This window comes from Tiliqua scincoides, chromosome 6 (genome assembly GCF_035046505.1).
Source record: "Tiliqua scincoides isolate rTilSci1 chromosome 6, rTilSci1.hap2, whole genome shotgun sequence".
Lineage (NCBI taxonomy): Eukaryota > Metazoa > Chordata > Lepidosauria > Squamata > Scincidae > Tiliqua > Tiliqua scincoides.
This window is the reverse complement of record NC_089826.1, coordinates 50,352,597-50,370,645: the sequence shown is the minus strand read 5'-3', so window position 1 is coordinate 50,370,645 and position 18,049 is coordinate 50,352,597. Positions and strand designations below refer to the sequence as shown.

The 18,049-nt window shown below is 44.4% G+C and overlaps 1 protein-coding gene across 1 annotated transcript in view; it reads right to left on the bottom strand.

The window, feature by feature from the left end:
- KLHL2 (kelch like family member 2) overlaps nt 1-16,414 on the bottom strand; it is a 45,002-nt gene extending 28,588 nt beyond the window's left edge. The window contains exons 1-2 of the mRNA XM_066632066.1: nt 16,309-16,414; nt 14,073-14,194 (exon numbers count right to left, since the gene is read on the bottom strand). Coding sequence (XP_066488163.1) covers nt 14,073-14,194; nt 16,309-16,318 — 132 coding nt within the window. The 5' untranslated portion in view covers nt 16,319-16,414. The remainder of the gene's footprint in view (nt 1-14,072; nt 14,195-16,308) is intronic.
- Nucleotides 16,415-18,049: the final 1,635 nt, after the last annotated feature.

Sequence of the window (18,049 nt, the reverse complement as noted above, 5' to 3'; positions counted from 1 at the left end):
GTGCACAATTTTCAACAACGTGGAAATTTGACCTACATTCTTCCTTTTAAGATTACAGCCCCAATGAATGGCATTACAGGGTGCTTCAAATAGCTATCTTACAGTCTCTCATTACCACCATTTTTGAATTAATCTGTTAAGGAAAAAAAAGTTAGCAAGTTCCCCTCTGCAAGTGCAAGAGAGCCCCAGCTACACAGCATCTTGGTGGCAAAGCATCAAGGTAAAGAGAAAGCAAACAGGCAAGTTAAATATCTGTGTGAGTTGAGTTGCAAGGCAAAGAGGGTGCCAACACTCTCCTCAAAACCACACATCAAATGCAAATCAGGTACAAAAGGAAGACTTAGCTTTCCAATCGAAAACATAATTTAAAAACCCCAAGGAAAAACCTAATCCACCACAAATAACCAATTATGAAGATAGAAAGCCAGTGTTCCTCTGCACACATATCCTTTCCAATGCATGGTGTGCCTTTCCAATGTACCTTTCCAATCTAAGGTGTGCATCACTTAATGACAGGGATATATATATATATGTATATTCCCTGTTGTTAAGCAATTAGGTCGTTAAGCAAATACTCAGCCTGATTGAGTGTCTTTGTTGTGTAAGCAGACACTCCCTGCCAGACACTAGCTGGCTGACAGGCTACTGGAGATAGATTGCCTCTCCTTTGGATTAAGAACCTCTTTGTTGTATCAACAGACACTCTGCTGCTGTGACTGTGGGAGACCCGACTGTCTCATTAAGAGCTTCTTTGTGGTGCTTTGACCATTGTCGGTATACTATACGTGGCCCTTCATTAAGCAGAAGTTATTAAGCGACGCATGCCTGTATTGAAGTGTCATGTGTGTGACTATTTGCTGGTTGAGCATATATTCTCAGAGCAATTGTTTCTTTACACTCAGGGGAGAAGTTCTTTCCTTCAAAGTCAACTTGGAAAGCTAAGAGTCAGAGGTGTATTGGGATGAGACCTCCAGCAATGCGACAGAGGCATCCCATACCTCAGCAGGCAACTCTGTTGCTGTTCTAAATATGTTCTGAGTAATTGGAAAACGATCCCCAATAAAAGAAGTTCAACTAGAATGTACATCAAGGACACCTGCAGGTTCAGATCCAAGGACAAGTCACATCTGAGATGCACAATATTAGCCGCCCCCCCACCACCACTCTATCTGCAGCAAGCTGAAGGAAAAGCTTTTATGCTCTTGCCTAGTAAATATTAGAGTTTGGCTCTTCCCATGCACAGTGACAAATTAAAGCTGCTTTCGGGTTACCATGAGTTCAGAAAACCAACAAAGAACTGCAGAAATGCCTGAAGCTGAAGTACTGTTGTGTTCACACTGCTTGTCTTTCAAGAAAGCATGAGTCAAGATAAACATCTGTAGTGGTTGGTGGGTGGCATTCGAGGAGGCTAAAAATACATTTTGACATCTGTAGCCCAAAGCTAAAAGCTAACACTTTACATTTCACCCAAGAATGCTATTGGCACTCATTCATTTCAGATGTTGCACATTGTTCCTAAAATCATTTACCAGTATCCCATGTAACATCTCCTAAAAATAATACCTTTTTCATGATCAGTGTTCAGCTCCGCTTGGACCAGGTATCACTTGCGTACTGAACAGATTACTTTAATATTTTCAGGCTTGCAGTGCACTCTTGCCGTGCCATTAAATATTTACCTGTATTTCTACTATGTACATTTGGCACCTGGTAACCAGTTTCTAAGGGCAGGATATATGTAAAAGTGATTGCATGCTTTAGGGATCTTGCTGACCAGCCACATAGGACTCTCATGTACAGGCCATCTGACATGGCATATAACTTGCAGTGCTTCTGGTGGCCTGGTTCAAATGTAGCACTAAACCATGAAGGAGCTGCTCCGAGTTGATGGGCTTGTCTACTCACTCTCCCTCCATTCCACTAACATGCAAGGAGAAGGAGATTTAAACTTTCCATTAACAAACCAGAATTCTGCAGTACGTATGAACTTGAAACTGTTTATTCTAACCATACTTATGTAACTAGTGCAGCTGTCAAGGCAGTATTTGATCCAGATCTAATTCAATTCTAGTTAATACAAGCTACAGCTCAGAGTTCATCTCTAATGTAAAACTGTGGTTTAGTTTTAAGTGGAAGCTGAAGACCACTCATGCTCCATGTGTGGGAGAAGGAAAGGTGTTAGCCCACACAAAAGCCACAATCGCATAGCCGCTGTCTGGAAGCAGCATTGCCACCCCATCCCTGTATCCACCAAGTCCCCAGGAGAGACTATCACCCCCCAATGTAACAGTCAGCGAGTCCCACCATTACCTAACCCAGGGGTGTCAAACTCGTTTCATACAGAGGGCCAAAGTTAGCATTCAGGGCTCCAGCTGAGGGCCAGAAGTGATGTCATTAAGCAGAAAGTGACATCATTAAGCAGCTAATGGCCAGAAATCAGACCCTGTTCTCGTATAGAAACTCATTAACTGTAAATGACAGAAGAGAAAGTACGCAAGTCTTGGTCATTTCAAGATTTGGGAAAGACCAATTTTCATGTGGGCTGCCATTTCAACTGTAACACTTCAGCAGCTGAGAGCCTGAGGGCCGGATAAAAAGCTTCCAGGGGCCGCATTCGGCCTCCAGGCCTTATGTTTGACACCCCTGACCTAACCAGTTGCTAACTCCCCAGCTAGCACTGCAGCCACTGGGCAGAACACAGGCAGGTCCTGCGACTACTTATGCTGCTCCCAAGGCAGGCTTCCTGGTTGCTGGTACAACAGGGACATGAGGGAGGCAGGTTCTGATTTGGAAAGGGGCAGGGCTGCACATATTGTCAGGCAGGCCCCAGCATAACGGGGTCAGTCAGTGCCAATGATGAGGTGATAACAGTAGGAGGCAAAACTAAGGGCTCCGTCTTCACAGCCATGGAAAAAGACAGCAGTCTGAGGAGGAGAGGTGGGTGCTGAATAACCCCCTCCTCTATCCGATATAGCAGAGGAAGGCACTCCAAATCAATTAGTAGGTAGAGAAATTGGATGGATGGATGAGGCCCCACATGGTGGTATCACAAATACGACAAGGAAAAAGCCCTCCCCCCCGGGCCAGGGAGCCCCACATACTATTGTTTAGCACTGCATCTGAACTGGGCTAAGGTTAAAGGTGTTTGAAAATGTTGTTTAAAACAATTGTTGAACTAAAATGCAAAATGCGGTGTGTTTTTAATTTAGTTATCAACAAAAACACCTCTACCTAAAGACTATAATAGCTATTTGAGGAATGCTTACTCAGTAGAGTCCAGTAAGAGATTCCCTTCTCCAAAATATAACCCAATGAGTTACATCAAGTTGCTGTCAAAGAGCAAATAAGATGAAACAATAGCACAGTTCCAATGTTTCCACTAAACCATGATTTTATACTACATGAACAAGCCTGGAAGTCGTGGGCTTGGACATGAGGAGCGTGAAAGCTTTCTGCCATCACTTAAGCTTCAGATCTGCACAAGCTTGGAGAATGGTGGTTTGTAAATCTCCTGAGCTGTTCCACCTCTAGTTCGTTAAGCCACTGTTCAAGTTACTACACAATGGGTGGCTGTGGCTTGCTCTTAAGTGAGCACAGAACTTTCACTCTCATCATGTTAAAGGGAATGAAGCTCCTTTAGGAAGAGCTAAACCATGATTGAGCATTGCCCAAGCTAGCACATCACATGTAAGTAGTAGGGATGAATAGCAGATGCATTACCTTTAAGGCGCACAGAATCATGTAGCAGATACACCAATTAGGTTGGTATATTAGCTTCATATGGTATTCAAGCCAATAACTTTTCTTGACTGCATGAGCTTCAAGCTAATAAACAAGTAGATTATCACCAGAAGTTGATTTACACAGCATTGGACTATTGTTTCTTCTTGCTCAATATTGTCCACACTGACTTGACAACAGCTCTCCAAGGTTTCAGGCAGGAATTTTTCTGCCTTATCTGGGAATACTGGGGATTGAATCTGGGACCTTTTCATGCAAAGGTGGTGCTCTACCACTGCACTACTGTCCCATCCATAAAGACAAGCTACTCTACTCCAAGAGAAACCAAACATCTATTTTCCTTCTTCCCTCTCTTGACTCATTAGGCTAAATTGCCACCTATAATTCTGCAACCAAATAAGGCAACCACTGACCAAACTGTATGAAACCTCAGGCCCTGCAGGCAATTTCAAATGATGTAAAAAGCCACTTCCAAATGAGTCAAGAAACTGGCCTTGGTTAAGAGGCAGGCTGCGGGGACGCTACTTCCGATTGTTCCCTCTGTGCCAAATTGGTCAGATCCACCCCAGGGAGTTAAGAAATCTAAAGGAAACCAGATATTAGAAATCCTTATTGATGCAGTTACGTGTGACTATGCAACAGCTTGAGACATTTTGCAGTGTTTAAGTGAACATTTGGCCAAACAGTTTGTTAGAAATGCTACATGCTGTACTCAATAATGAGCTGAGAGATATTGGCAAGTCAGACCTAATGACAGGAAGCAGGATTCAGGCAGCAGAGCAAGAGATCATTAGATCACTGGTATTACACACACCTTTTATATAACCCAGTAATGCAAAGCAGCAGCTATTTTTAAAGAACTATATGCACCATTTCCGGGACTGCCATCCTGCTCTTCATTATAGAACATTTTCAGGATAGCTTAAGTATTGGAAAAGCACAAACATCACAACTGAATCTGTAACATAAACAATATTAAGAAGCAAATATCAAAGCAAGAAATATACACCATCTGGAGTGGCAACAGTCTTAAGCAGCTCTAAATGAAGATACAGGTCATTTAAGTCATTATTTTAATGAGAAAGGAATATAAATTGCAAGTTTCTGCAAACAGGATAGGCTGTTCAATTTAAGGGAAACGTAAGATTCAGACCACTTCCTCCCCAGTTCTGTAATGACATTATTCTAGCTCTCCTAACGTGCACGTCTGCCTCACCAAAATCAAGCCCAGTGCCTATTTTGACAGCAGGCTATACATTACCTTTGCAGTGTACCCGACTGGCTTCATTGTATTAAAATTCCACCAACTTCCTCATATTTCCAACTGCCTGCAGAATTTTATGCCAAGGCCTGTGGCTCTGTGGGAAAGGGGCGACTGCCTCCTTTCTGGGTTTTGTACTGAGACCAGTTGCCCCAGCAGCAAAGAGACAGGTGACATCTGCTGGGATAATATTCCTGGCAAGTACTTCTTTCATGGCTGATGAACCCCTGTGGTTTGCTATCATGCTACAAGCAACATGAGACTTTTTTGCAAGCATGCTTGGCACTGAAGACATGCAACTGACGAAACCTTTTCATGTATTCCAATGAAAAACAAAATTCAAGTTTCCTGAAATGGTATGCCAGGACAAAAACAAAAATTCCATCAATTTAGGAAGAATACAGAAATTGTGGGGCGATAAAGTTTTACTCCCCAACCACGCACAAGTTTAAGCTGATAAGGTAAGTTTAAGCTCATAAGGCACAAGTCAGGGTGTCCAATGTAAGGCCTGTGTGCCAGATGTGGTCCCCAAGAAGCTCTTTATCTGGCCCTCATGATAACTGGGCTCTCCCAATTATGAAGCATGTCCTGCTACCCTTTCAGCAGTGCCACTTCTGCCAAGGCTCTGGGTGGAAGAAATGGAAAGAGTCCTCAGAAGGCAAGAAACTACAGGGAAAGGGGCAGACCAAGAGGCATGGGAAAAGGAGACACTGCCGAGTGCTGGGAGAGTCCAATTATCACACAGGACACACTTAAGAGTGCCACTTCTATCAGGGTGTCACTTCGCAGGCCACCTCTCAGCTGCAAACTGACACTGTGGCAGAAATAGCAGTGTTGAAAGGGTGGCCCAGATGATAATTGGGTTCTCCCATATCTTGAAAATATGATAAAGATTTGCACATTTTCTCTTCTATCATTTGCAGCTAATGTGTTTCTATGCAAGAACAAAGTGTCTATTTCTGGTCATCAGCTACTTAATGACATCACTTCCTGTTTAATAACACTACTTCTGGCCCTCACCAGGTGCCATGAATGGCATCTATATGAAATGAGTCTGACACCTCTGTTCTACCACACAAGGTTTCTGATGCAGGGCTAGCCCATCCATGAGGCCAGCTTAAGCCCTAAGGGGGGGTAAGCTTCAGGCAGTAAATTGGTAGAGGGCACCCATCTTCTCCTTCCACTCCTTTGATTGGAAAAGGAAGAGGAAATTTGGAAGGGAGAGGAGCACCTAGAAGAGTAGGAGAAACAAAGGCTGGCACATCATCAAGTAAGGGGAGCAGCATTTGCCATGCTTTATCAGGAGATCTTGGGCCAACCTTGTCCTGAAAGAATAACTTGGTATCTTAGAGGGGAAAATACTCTAAAGGGAAGTTATCACTTTTGTGAAAGTTAATTTTTCTACACATTGCTGAATTTTAATCCAAGAAGTCCACAGGGTCAATTTAAATTTAGCTACTAACACCAGATTGTGTTGGACAAATCTCTCTCTAACCGGGTGTTCTATTTCTGCAGCTACCAGGTTTTCCCCCACAGAGACATGATACAAAGAAACCTAGGAAAACCTAGATTAATGATACTTATGCTGTCAAGGTTCCATCAAACAGCATAAGCTATGTAATATTTGCTCCTTAAGACAACGTGGTAGAAGCCTCTCTTCCTCCTTAGATAAAAACAGCTGTACACTCAACTCAATACTAGTTTCTCTTCTAAGAACACACTGTTGGTTTATATATCTATCTATGGGCTCCCCATTGTAAACACATCCACATCCTCAACAACTGAACCATTTTTAGCATTGTTATACTAGTATGACCTCGCATTTCCCCATCAAACTATGTTAGAACTACAGTTTGCCCTCAGAATTCACAGGGATCCATTCCAGAACCCCTTATGGATGCTGAAATCTGCAGATGCTGGAATCGGTAGGGGGTAGGGTCACAGCACTACAATTACTCACGTAAGGGCTGCATCAGGCCCTCCAGAGACTCTGCCAGGCCGCGGCCCACTCCATGGGTCTATCTGCCTCCTCAGAAGGCCTCCAGGATGCGACCAGAAGCCACTTCTGATTAATGTCCTCGACTTCCAGCTGTGTCCTGGAAGCCCTCTCAGGCAGGGGCTTGGCATCCATGGATGGTGGAATCCACAGATGCAGTGTCTGCAGGTACCAAGGGCCCACTATACATCTCAGTATCCATAACTATTCTGTCTTTCAAATTACATAAGCCCATCGAGTGGATGTAAGGCAAGACAGTGTGCTTTTAGGTATGACGTTTCCAAAAAGAGAATAATCTCCACACATAAAATCAGATACACGCAAATTAAGGTTTAACTGTAACCTTGCATCCTGTAATACATACATAGCACATTTTAATGTTTTCGTTCCATAAGCAATTTGAATTGGGTGCTTCGAGTCAAGAGGTCGTTTTCCTAATATCTCTGTCTAGAGGGAACTGAATTTACAGAATGCTACAGAAAGATCCCTATCCCTGAAAGTGTTTGCCCCTGTGGCTGAGGTGAGGTGGGAACAACTCAACACATTCTGTTTCACTGCTCATTTTATCAGGGCATACGTGTTAAGTTTCTTCCTGATTAGGAAATTCTCAGGCCTGCCCAATGAAGAGATAGCCAAGGAAAGACATCATGTGATCTGGAAGTATCAGACACAACTTCAAAAGCAAAAGGTACTGAATGCCAAGTAAACAACGGGACAGATGTTCTTCTCATACCCATCATAGACGCTCAACATTGCAGGCCCAGCTAGACCCCACAACAGTAGTTCCATATGGAACTGTCCCATTCACAAAGACAGCTGTGTATATACCATAAGTACAAATGCCTACTTCTACTGCATTGGTCAGTCTAGGTCAGTATCATCTACACTGATTGGCGTGGCTCTTCAGGGTTCCAAACCAGAGTCTTTCCTAGCCCTACATGGAGATGCAATGGACTGAACCAGGAAACTTCTGCACATGAGCAGATGCTTCAGTGCTGAGCTAAAGTCTTATCTGCAAAACAGGTGGACAGATGGGGGTGCCAACTCTTCCCTGCAGCCCTCCCTTTTCATCTAGCTTTTCATCTAGCATTTGGTTGAGGAAAAGTACGGAGAGCAATCCATGCACCTCCTTTGCCATTAAACACTGACAGGGAAACCAGCAGTTTCCTGTCTAACATTATGTCATAACTCTCACTAAAGGCATGCAAGCCAGTCTGTTAGGTAGAAAAAAATACCTTTTAATTTTAGATACCTCTGAAAACAAAGTAGCTTTGGCTATTAGCAAAAAACTATTCCAGCTGATGCAATTAACAAAATACAGGTGATCTGCCCCCATATCCACAGATTCTGTTACCCACGGATAGGGTTCAGGCCCCCCAGTACATGCCCCCCTGTGCACATCCTCTGCTCCCCTCACCTCCGGAGGGGCATCTGAGCTCAGCAGAGGCTGAGGACATCCGTCCAGACTTGACCGAGCTCTGCGATAGAAATAATGCGACTTCCAGTTTCACGGAGAAACAGGAAGTGACTATGTTAATGCCTTGGGAGGCCCAGGGAGGCCCTGGAGGGCCTGTAGTAGCAAGGTGATCCCGATATCTTGACGAGAAAAGAGTTATTAAAAACATTCAAAGCTGAAAAGTTTCAACAGCTACATACAAGCAAAGTGTTGTATTTTGAGAGGAATGGGTAGCAGTATGACTTTAGTGAAGGTCTCCACCACAACTAGATCTACTAAGAGAAACAGCAGTGTCAGGACATGACATTTAACACTTCAGTTGAGCTCAAGTACCTCAAGTTCTGAACCACATACAGAGAACAGTTAGCAAGGTGAGACACCAATGTTTACAGATTGAAACACAACCTGTTCCAGGTTGCTTGAACAACTAAAGAAATGGGTATCCAATATCGAGTAAGCCAACAATCAAGTTTTTTCCTTTTTAGGATCAGGGCAATCATACAGCTAGAGCAGGAGTCATGTTTTGCAGCAAATTCCCGACTAGGAAAAGATGTGGTAATACCAGCCCTACTGAATTATGACACAATCCTAACCCACTTTCCAGCACTGGCATAAGAACAACGCTGTGCCAAGGTAAGGGATCAAACATTTCCTTACTTTGAGAACTAACTGTATATCAGAATCACAGTACCCAACACATGGAAAGTTCCAAAGAGTTAAGCAATTCCAAACAAGAGCTGAAGAGAACTCACTGCTATTTCATGACGGAGTAGATTTTCATTTTGGCACTATTCCCTCCATTCTGATTTTTGGCAGTTGCCCTTGCTAAAGCCAGCTGACAGTCACTAAACAGCAGGGATGGGCAAATCAAGCATGGTTTAACTTAAGTCGAGTCTCGAGTCTCTGCCCCCTGCAACTCTACAACGTGACATAACTGGGGCACTTTCTGAGCTGCCTGGAGCGCTTTCACAACTTGAAAAGACTCAAGTCTCAAGTCGTTCCCTTCAAAACGGAGCTGCTGCCAGGCTCTGTGCATGTTTTGGAGTTTCCTTTAAACACTCCCCTGCTGTCCCTGCCCATTCCATCTAAGGCAGCGGTGTGGAACACGCCGCTGAGTTGTTCCCTCCCCACCCCAGCCACAACAAAACCCACTTGCCCTCAAAACCCACGGGCATGGCTGGGAGGGAGAAAGGACACATCCCAGCTTGGCAAAGCAGGAGGGCACAGGGGAGGAAGCCCAGGTAAACCCCTGTGAGCTTAGCCACAGTACAGGCAGGCTGAATCAAGGGAGACATGCTGCTCAGACACACAGTGACTGACGGTTACTTTCAGGCATGTCTCTGGAAGAAAGGACGAGTCTTCGGGAGGGGGGGGCAAAGCACCCACTATCCAGGCGTCCAATAATAACAGCCTAACTATCAGGCTAACAGCATGGATATGGGAGAACTCTCTGCAGGTCAAACAAGCAGCAGCTCACAGTCAGGAATGACACACCTCAGGTCTGCAGCCTGCTTCATCTAAGCTGCATGGCCAGCATGTGATGCGTCACTCAGAGACACACCTGACCTGTACTGCGGACCGGAAGTGTCAGAGGGTTGCTTCATCCACCCCAGCCCTCTCCTCCTGCTTGCAAAACCCAGTTGTCCCAATGGGGAAAAATGGCTGCTCCTGTCTCAGAGCCACATCCTCTGTCCAATGGACGTTCTGGGGGACCACAGGAGGCACCTACCTCCCCCGGGATCTACAGACATGCTGGCACCTCATGTGTATTACTGAGCCAGCTAAAATGGATACTTCTGCAGAAGTTGCTACAAGTTCTGCATCACTAGAGCCCGCAAGTTTTAAGGTCAAACAAAAAAAGTTAATTTCACTCCACTCTCCCACCCATTTCTGAATATAATATCCCTTGCTTCAGGTGCAGGAGCTGCTGCTCCCGTGCACAAAGCCTGGCTTCCAGATCATCACAAGAGGTTTTTTGGGGGCGAGATGGAGGCAGTGCAAGCAGTAGCCATTGGTAGGTGACTCAAGTCGCCCAAGTGGATGGCTACTCACGAATCAGGGACCCTGACTCGAGTGTTTTGTTGAGACTTCCACATGTGTGACTCTCCACAAGTCAGCAAAAAATGAGTCCGTGAGTCAGCAGACTCGTGTTCCCATTCCTGCTAAATAGGTAGGATGAGTTTATGCTGCCTATTGACTGGAAACCAATTTAGACACGACACCTCCTGTGTGCCACAGCATCTAGAAGCCTGTACTCATGGCACTACTCCACAGGGCTGCTGTAATGTTTGTTAGATTCCCACCTTATGTACTGGACCCAAATCATGCAAAGATTATGCCAACACTGCAGCGGCCACAGACTTCTGGCATGCAGTGTCTACATACATATGAGGCAAACAATTTTATAGAGGTTACAATAACCATGTGCCAGTGCCCCTTCATTATCACTAGCATTATCATTAGCATACAGGAGGTGCCACGTTGACATCCACTCTCAGAATGACTACCCCATTAGAGGTTCTTTCAAACTCAGAAGCATGACAGTAGGCCCCCACTGAGCAGATAGGAATGATGACTTTTAGATTACTTAAGGCACTGCTAGCAATACAACCAAGTTCAATAAGACCTAATAAAATCCAACTTCACATTTTAAGAGCCAAGTTGTAATAGGCAGGGAAGGAGCAACTCAGCCTGGAGCTAGCTCCAGCCTACCACGCAGAAAAAGATACCCATTAAAAACGTGCGCAGTCATGTTAAGTACAAAGACTAGAGATTTTATATCATTACACTAACCTGTTGCCAAGTATTGTATCAAACTTTTGATCAAAGTGCTTGTCATTAAGAAGCCACAAGTGTTGTTGCCTGTGAAAAGTTTCACCATTTGGAGGCAAGCATCTAAATACAAACACTCTCTATTACATTTGCTTTCAGTTAATCCTTGGTCTGCTCCAAGAAAGCAAGGCGAAAGACAGATGTGGCCCGAGAACAGACATCTAACGGCATACATCAAGATCAATCCCACTCCACTTTACACTGTCAGTATTGGTGCCAGGGTTTAGCAGGGCCTGAAACAATGTTGGGGCCTCTGTACCACAACCCCCCCCCCCACTGGCTCAATCCCCCCATGCTTCCTATGCAGGCAGGTAGCAGCTGCTTGCTAGGTAGTCCTACTCACCCTAACCTGCTCTAAGCAGTGACTGAGGTCCTACTACTGCTTAGAACAGGGGTGCCCAAACCCCGGCCCTGGGGCCACATGCGGCCCTCGAGGTCTCTCAATGCGGCCCTCAGGGAGCCCCCAGTCTCCAATGTGCCTCTGGCCCTTGGGAGACTTGCTGGAGCCTGCACTGGCCGGACACAACTGCTCTCAGCATGAGGGCAACTGTTTGACCTTTCGCATGAGCTGTGGGATGAGGGCTCCCTCCACAGCTTGCTGTTTGACATCTGTGATGCAGTAGCAGCAGCAAATGAAAGGCCAGCCTTGCTTTGTGCAAGGCCTTTTATAGGCCTTGAGCTACTGCAAGACCGTCATTCATTCATATAAGTTTCATCTCTAATAAATTCATTTATGTAAATATATTCAAATTTTAAATGTAAATTAATTTTTTTTCCTCCGGCCCCTAACGGTGTCAGAGAGATGATGTGGCCCTCCTGCCAAAAACTTTGGACACCCCTGGCTTAGAACAAAGTGGCCACAATGGCCAGGGCAGGGACGAAGAGGAAGGGCCCAAACGCATCTTTGTCCTTGCTTCCTCTCCCAGAGGCCCTCCTGGAATGTCACTGGCTGCTGCAGAAGTTGCAATGATCTGGAGTCACATGGTGACTAGATTTTCTTCACTCTGTGCAAACTGCACACAGAATTAACCCATCTTTGCCCACATGTTGCATGTGTACACCTACAGGCACAGATGAGTAAACTCTAGACTCGCTGCACAATGTTAGTTTTTACTAAGTGAACACTAAGGCTGCTGCAACTCTCAAGACAGCCAACATGAAGCTGAGTAGCCAGGGCACTGGGGGACTATGGATCCCTGCCATGTATTCGGGTGGGTCCAGGCTCTAAAGTCAAGTCCTGCCCACTGTCCATTCCCTTTTATGTAAAGCTGCCACCTGGTGGCTCCTCAACCAACACAATCCTTTCCCTGGCTCTTAAAGTGGTGATAGAGCTTAAGGCTCCAATGAAGTGGGGTGGAACTGGGCTCCACAGACACATGCTTAAGGAAATGCATCCTCTGAGGTCAATTCCCTTAATTTGCTTTTTGCTTTCCTGTCAGCATGGGATCCAGAGAAGGTTATCTTTTCAGCATAACTTTCAAACCTCACAGACTGTGGTAAGCTACTCTCTGCTCCCACAAGCACAGTCTGCATCCCCAAAAGTTTTCTTGGAAGGATTTTTTTTGTCCCCCTAGTATGTGCGAAGTCCCTCTTGCTCTATCTACCTTTTTTCCTTGCCTACATACAGAACAACCAGTTTAAAAATTTGGGGAATGTTACCTAAAAGGAATGTAAAGCCAGTAGCTGCCACATTTGGCAGTGAAAAAACTCAAATTGCACCATCTTCAGGTACACATCACTCAAATTGCACCTAGTACAGCTATCCCCAGGAATTCATGTTTGCCGTCACCATGAAGGGTGCAAGCATTTATTCATCTCTTTATAGCATGCTTTCCTTTCACTGTGGAACTCATCAGCACATGTGGAGTTCCCAGATGAACTCCCAAATCCAGATACATAATCTAGACCTACTTAGCTTCAGCAGACCACTCTCAGAATACAGCTTGGCATCAACTTCTGTTTCTTAGCAATAGAACTTGCCATTTTAGTTACACCAACACTTTCTACATGTACAGTAACAACTAATACCAGAAGGCAGCATATTTTTCATGGCCCTTTCAAAAACAAAAACTGCTTTCTAAGCATTTTTTCCAAAAGTTTGCCATTATGTTTACAATAGAGGATCAGTGTGATGTAGTGGTTAGAGGGTAAAAACTAGGTGATCCAGGTTTAAATGATGCTCACTGGGTGACCTTGAGCCAAGATGTTTGCAATATACTTCACAGGCTTATTGCGAAAATAAAGTGCAGGGGAGAGGGTGGAGAAGAAGGTAAGATACTGGGTGGCAATACAACTAGCACACCTGCTATCAGGTGCTCACTCTGCAAATAGAAGGAGGAGTATTCTGCTTGTGGAAGTTGTCCAAGCACAATAACCTCTTTCATGAATGGAATGCTCCTTCCATTCATGGAGGAAGTTTCTGTTTGCTGAGTGAGCTCCTGACAGTGAGAGCGCTAGTTGGGATGCCACCTGTTATGTACACCATCCTGAGCAACTCCAAGGAAGCAAGGGTTTAAAATGCAATCAAACATTACACAACAGCTTGTCAAGGGCTATGAAAGAGCAGGTGAACACAGCTTTCACTTTAAAGTTCAGATCTGTTGCAAGTAATTTGAACCAGAGAAACGTGCTAAGATCACATAAATGCTATTAAAATGCACATATCCATCTTATGACTAAGAAGCTAAAAATATGTACCATTGCCCCCACAAGAAAAAAAGCCTCCTTGCTTTTTGTATCATCATGCATATCATTATAGGATGAGTTGACAGAATCCTCCCACTCACCTGTACATTTTCCTCTGTAACCTGAACTTCAGCAGTGTAAACATAGTCAATAAGCATCTTAAGGGTCCAGCCATCAACTTCCTTTATTCGAACTCTCTTTGCTTGACTCTCACTCATTTCACCTACAATACAGGGATGCATAGTTCTGTTAAACATCATTTATCACAGGTGGCTTTGACAGTGCAAACTTAGCTCCCTGTTCCAGAAAAGAGAAAATGCTTATTCTCCAGTATGTGGATTGTGTGCGCCTTTTATAGTACTCAACTTATAAGAACCAGGCAATGCTGGAAAAATATTCTGAACACTAAGAGCAAGCATCAAGTTTAGCTACACTGCCTGCTCAGAACTGTATGACCCTTAGATGCCAACAGCTATATATTTTTTTTGCATTCAGGAAGTTTCTAGCCCTGGAATTATGAGTGATACAATATCAACAGACAACACTCCTAAACGGAAAAGACACAAAGCTGAGCTATTCATAAAACAGGAGTGCGTCAACTTTAATGTGTTATGTCATGCCAGCAGAAACTGTTCTAGAAAATTCCGGCACCACACACGCGGATTAATATTAGCAATGTTTGACTCATCAACCTTCAAACAATGCCACCTCTATCCAGAAGAGGGGAAGCATGATACCAGCTTGTGGAGGCTGAACACTGATCATGGAGACCATCTGCAGTGCCAGAATAAAGTGTTTACTGAAGAGAATTTAGAACAAGTCTTCAAGCCCAAAAACTCCCAGTACCTTACAGTGCAGAAGTTTTGTCCTGTACAACTCATTTAGTTGTTGCTTCTCAGAGGAAGCCAAGAAAGGTCACACTTTCCCTTTCAATAGCAGGGTTGTGCAATAGTACAATAAAAGGTTATAAGGCAGAGCATGCAAAGTTGTTCCTGCCTTCCTCATGTCTAAGTACCGGTCTGAGGGAAGTAGAGCAAGAGAACTAGTACCTTGCTACAACGGCTCTCTTCTTTTAAGGCAGTCTTATGAGTTGGAGTACAATTCTTATGCTCCACATTCACCCAAGAACCTACACTTGTCATACACTGCAACAGCTCTGCCTGCAAAGCCTGTTGTGACATCAGAGCAGATCGCCCAATGCCAATCAAGAGATGGCACACCCAGGAGGAGGAGAAAAGAACCACCAGGAAAATGGTTCTACTCTATTTGCATAACAGTGAGCCCTCCATGAGTATTTGGCAAAAGCAACAGCCTAAGTCCTGGCTTGTATGAGAATACCACATTTTTACCTCTGTATCTTCTATAACAGAACTTGAAACAAAAATATACATACTTCATTGAATGACTTGGTCCAATAACAGAATGTAAAGAAATGAGAGACAAGACTGCAATCATGTGCAGATTGATATGGTGTAACTCTCACTGAAACGAGTGTGTCTTATTTTGAGATTTCATTGTAAACTCAGAGCTTTGATGTTCATGCCTTGCTCTAAAATAGCAACTGAAAATTCATACCGGAACACAGTGAAATTCACTAAAGGTAACAGAAGATAAACACAAGCTATTCCTGGGGTCTGGCAAATCCAGCCAGCAAGGCTGCTACTTGCCAGTGCCATCTTTAAACTTGGACAGTACCCCTTCCTTCCCCAACTATGACAGAAGGATCAGCTTATATGAATATGCTTTAATATCTGCTGTAAGCTGCCCTGGTGCCTGGGGGGGAGGGAAGGGAGGGCAGAAAAATAAGCAAACCAACCCACAGGCCTTCAACATACAGCATGATCAGTAGAGAGCAAGTATAGGAAAAGATGCATCTGTTGAACTTACGCCAAGAGACAAAGTCTAGATATCAAAGTTATGTAATCCACATGAAAACATGGACTTCAGCACTATGATGCCAAGGTCACAAAGTCCATTTTGCCCGGTAACATGTAAAGTGTTCAGTCTCCAAATATTATAACTGCTATTGCAACACATTTCAACACAACTCTTTCTCACATGCACTTTTTACCACTGCAGTCGTTTGACTTTGCACATCAGTGAGGCACATTTTACTACAGAGGCTGTAGCATCAACTGACAACTTGTATATGTGAATGAAAGACATCTGTATTATCCAGTGTCAACTCGAAGAGTCCTAGCCAGCTCACACACTCACAAAGAAGTTGTGAGCCAGCCCTCTTAAGAAAGCCATCCCCACTCCCTATAGCTTCTTTGCCTTTGAAATGTCCACAATCCATTCTGTAACAATAACAAGCAATAAGAAAAAATGTAGTACCTGTAAACATGGCATGGAAGTATGGACTGCAAGCTGCCAACACAACTCTATGGGCTGCAATTTCTATGTCTTCAGCTACAATAGTCACATCGCACAGCAAGTTTTGACTACGCGGGGAAAAAACAGCAGATGAACAGGCGTTGTAAACAACACATTCCATCTCTCCAAGACAGTAAACAAGCTAATTATCTCTCCTCAAGCAGCCTTTCATACAGGCAGTCTTAATACTTGGACTCCTAGCATTTCAATGCATTGCCATTATCCAGCTTGAAGAAGAGCACTGTCTGAGAACAGGAAGCTCTGCTTAATGTGCACTTATAAGCTGCATTTTCCTATACGGTCTTGAAAAATAAGCAGAGCACAGTCAAAGAATATTAATGCATTAACAAATTAATTCCAGTGCCTACTGGTTCCCTTGATGTTATTACTGTGCCTACCTTGGCCCACCTTTTTTTTTTTGAATATCACATCTGAAGCTCATTAAGTATTGTTAACTTCTTAAATTTAGTCTCCTTCTAGAAATAATCTTCAGTCCTGCCTGCACTTCATACTTGCAACAGGGATCAAAAATATTGTCAAAGACAAGCAGTACATGTTTTAATACAAAGTTCTCACACACACACACACACACAAAATAAGCTTGTTTGCACTGTACAAGCACTGCTGCAAGGCAAGGCACATACAGGAACATGATGTGTTCTTTACTAACGATGAAGCCAGGTGCATTTTCTGATCAGCTACTAATATTGGGCTTCCTTCACCCTCAAAATTCAGAGAAACGCCCCTGACTGGAAGCTCATAGACAATATTCTGAGGCATCAAGCATAAAATCCGCGGGCCAAATGCAGCCTGCACGATAGTCCGGCTCTCCCAGCACCACCATCAGCTGTTGAGCTGCAAAGTGACTAGAACAGGGCTGTCCAAACTTTTTGGCAGGAGGGCCACATCATCTCTCTACTCATCATCTCTCTACACATCACACTGTAGTGGGGGCCCAGGAATAAAATTTGAATAAATTTACATAAATGAATATATTAGAGATGGAACTTATATGAAGGAAGGAAGGTCTTGCAATAGCTCAAGGCCTATAAAAGACCTTGCACAAAACAAGGCAGGTGTTTCCTTTGCTGCTGCTACTGCATCACAGATGTCAAACAGTAAGCAACCCTTGTCGCACAGGTCACTTGAGAGGTAGTCACTCTCATGCTGAGAGCAGTTGCGTTGGGCCAGCATGGGCTCCAGCACATCTCCGGAGGGCTAGAGGCTCACTGGAGACTGGGGGCTCCCTGCGGGCCGGATTGGGAGTCCCTGAGGGCCGCAAGTGGCCCCCAGGCCAGGGTTTGGACACCCCTGCACTAGAAGAAGAGACACTGCTGAAAGGGTTGAGCTGGGAAAGCCTAATTATCATGTGGGCCACCCTTTCAACAGCAAGCACCACTTTTGCTAAGGCACTGGGAAGACAGATCAAAAGAGGCCTCAGAAGGTGAGGAAATAGTGCGAGGAAACAGGCAGACACTGCAGATGCTTTGGGATACCCAGTTAGCATGTGTACCACCCTTATAGCAGCGCAGCGTCTGCCAAGGCATTACTTTGCAGACCACCTCTCAGCTGCTGAGTTGCAAAGTGACACCTCCGCAAGAGTGTCACTGCTAAAAGGGCTGCCCCGCATGATAACTGGCTCTCCCCTATCTTGAAAGTATGATCAAGATTTGCATATTTTCTCTTCCGTCATTTGCAGCTA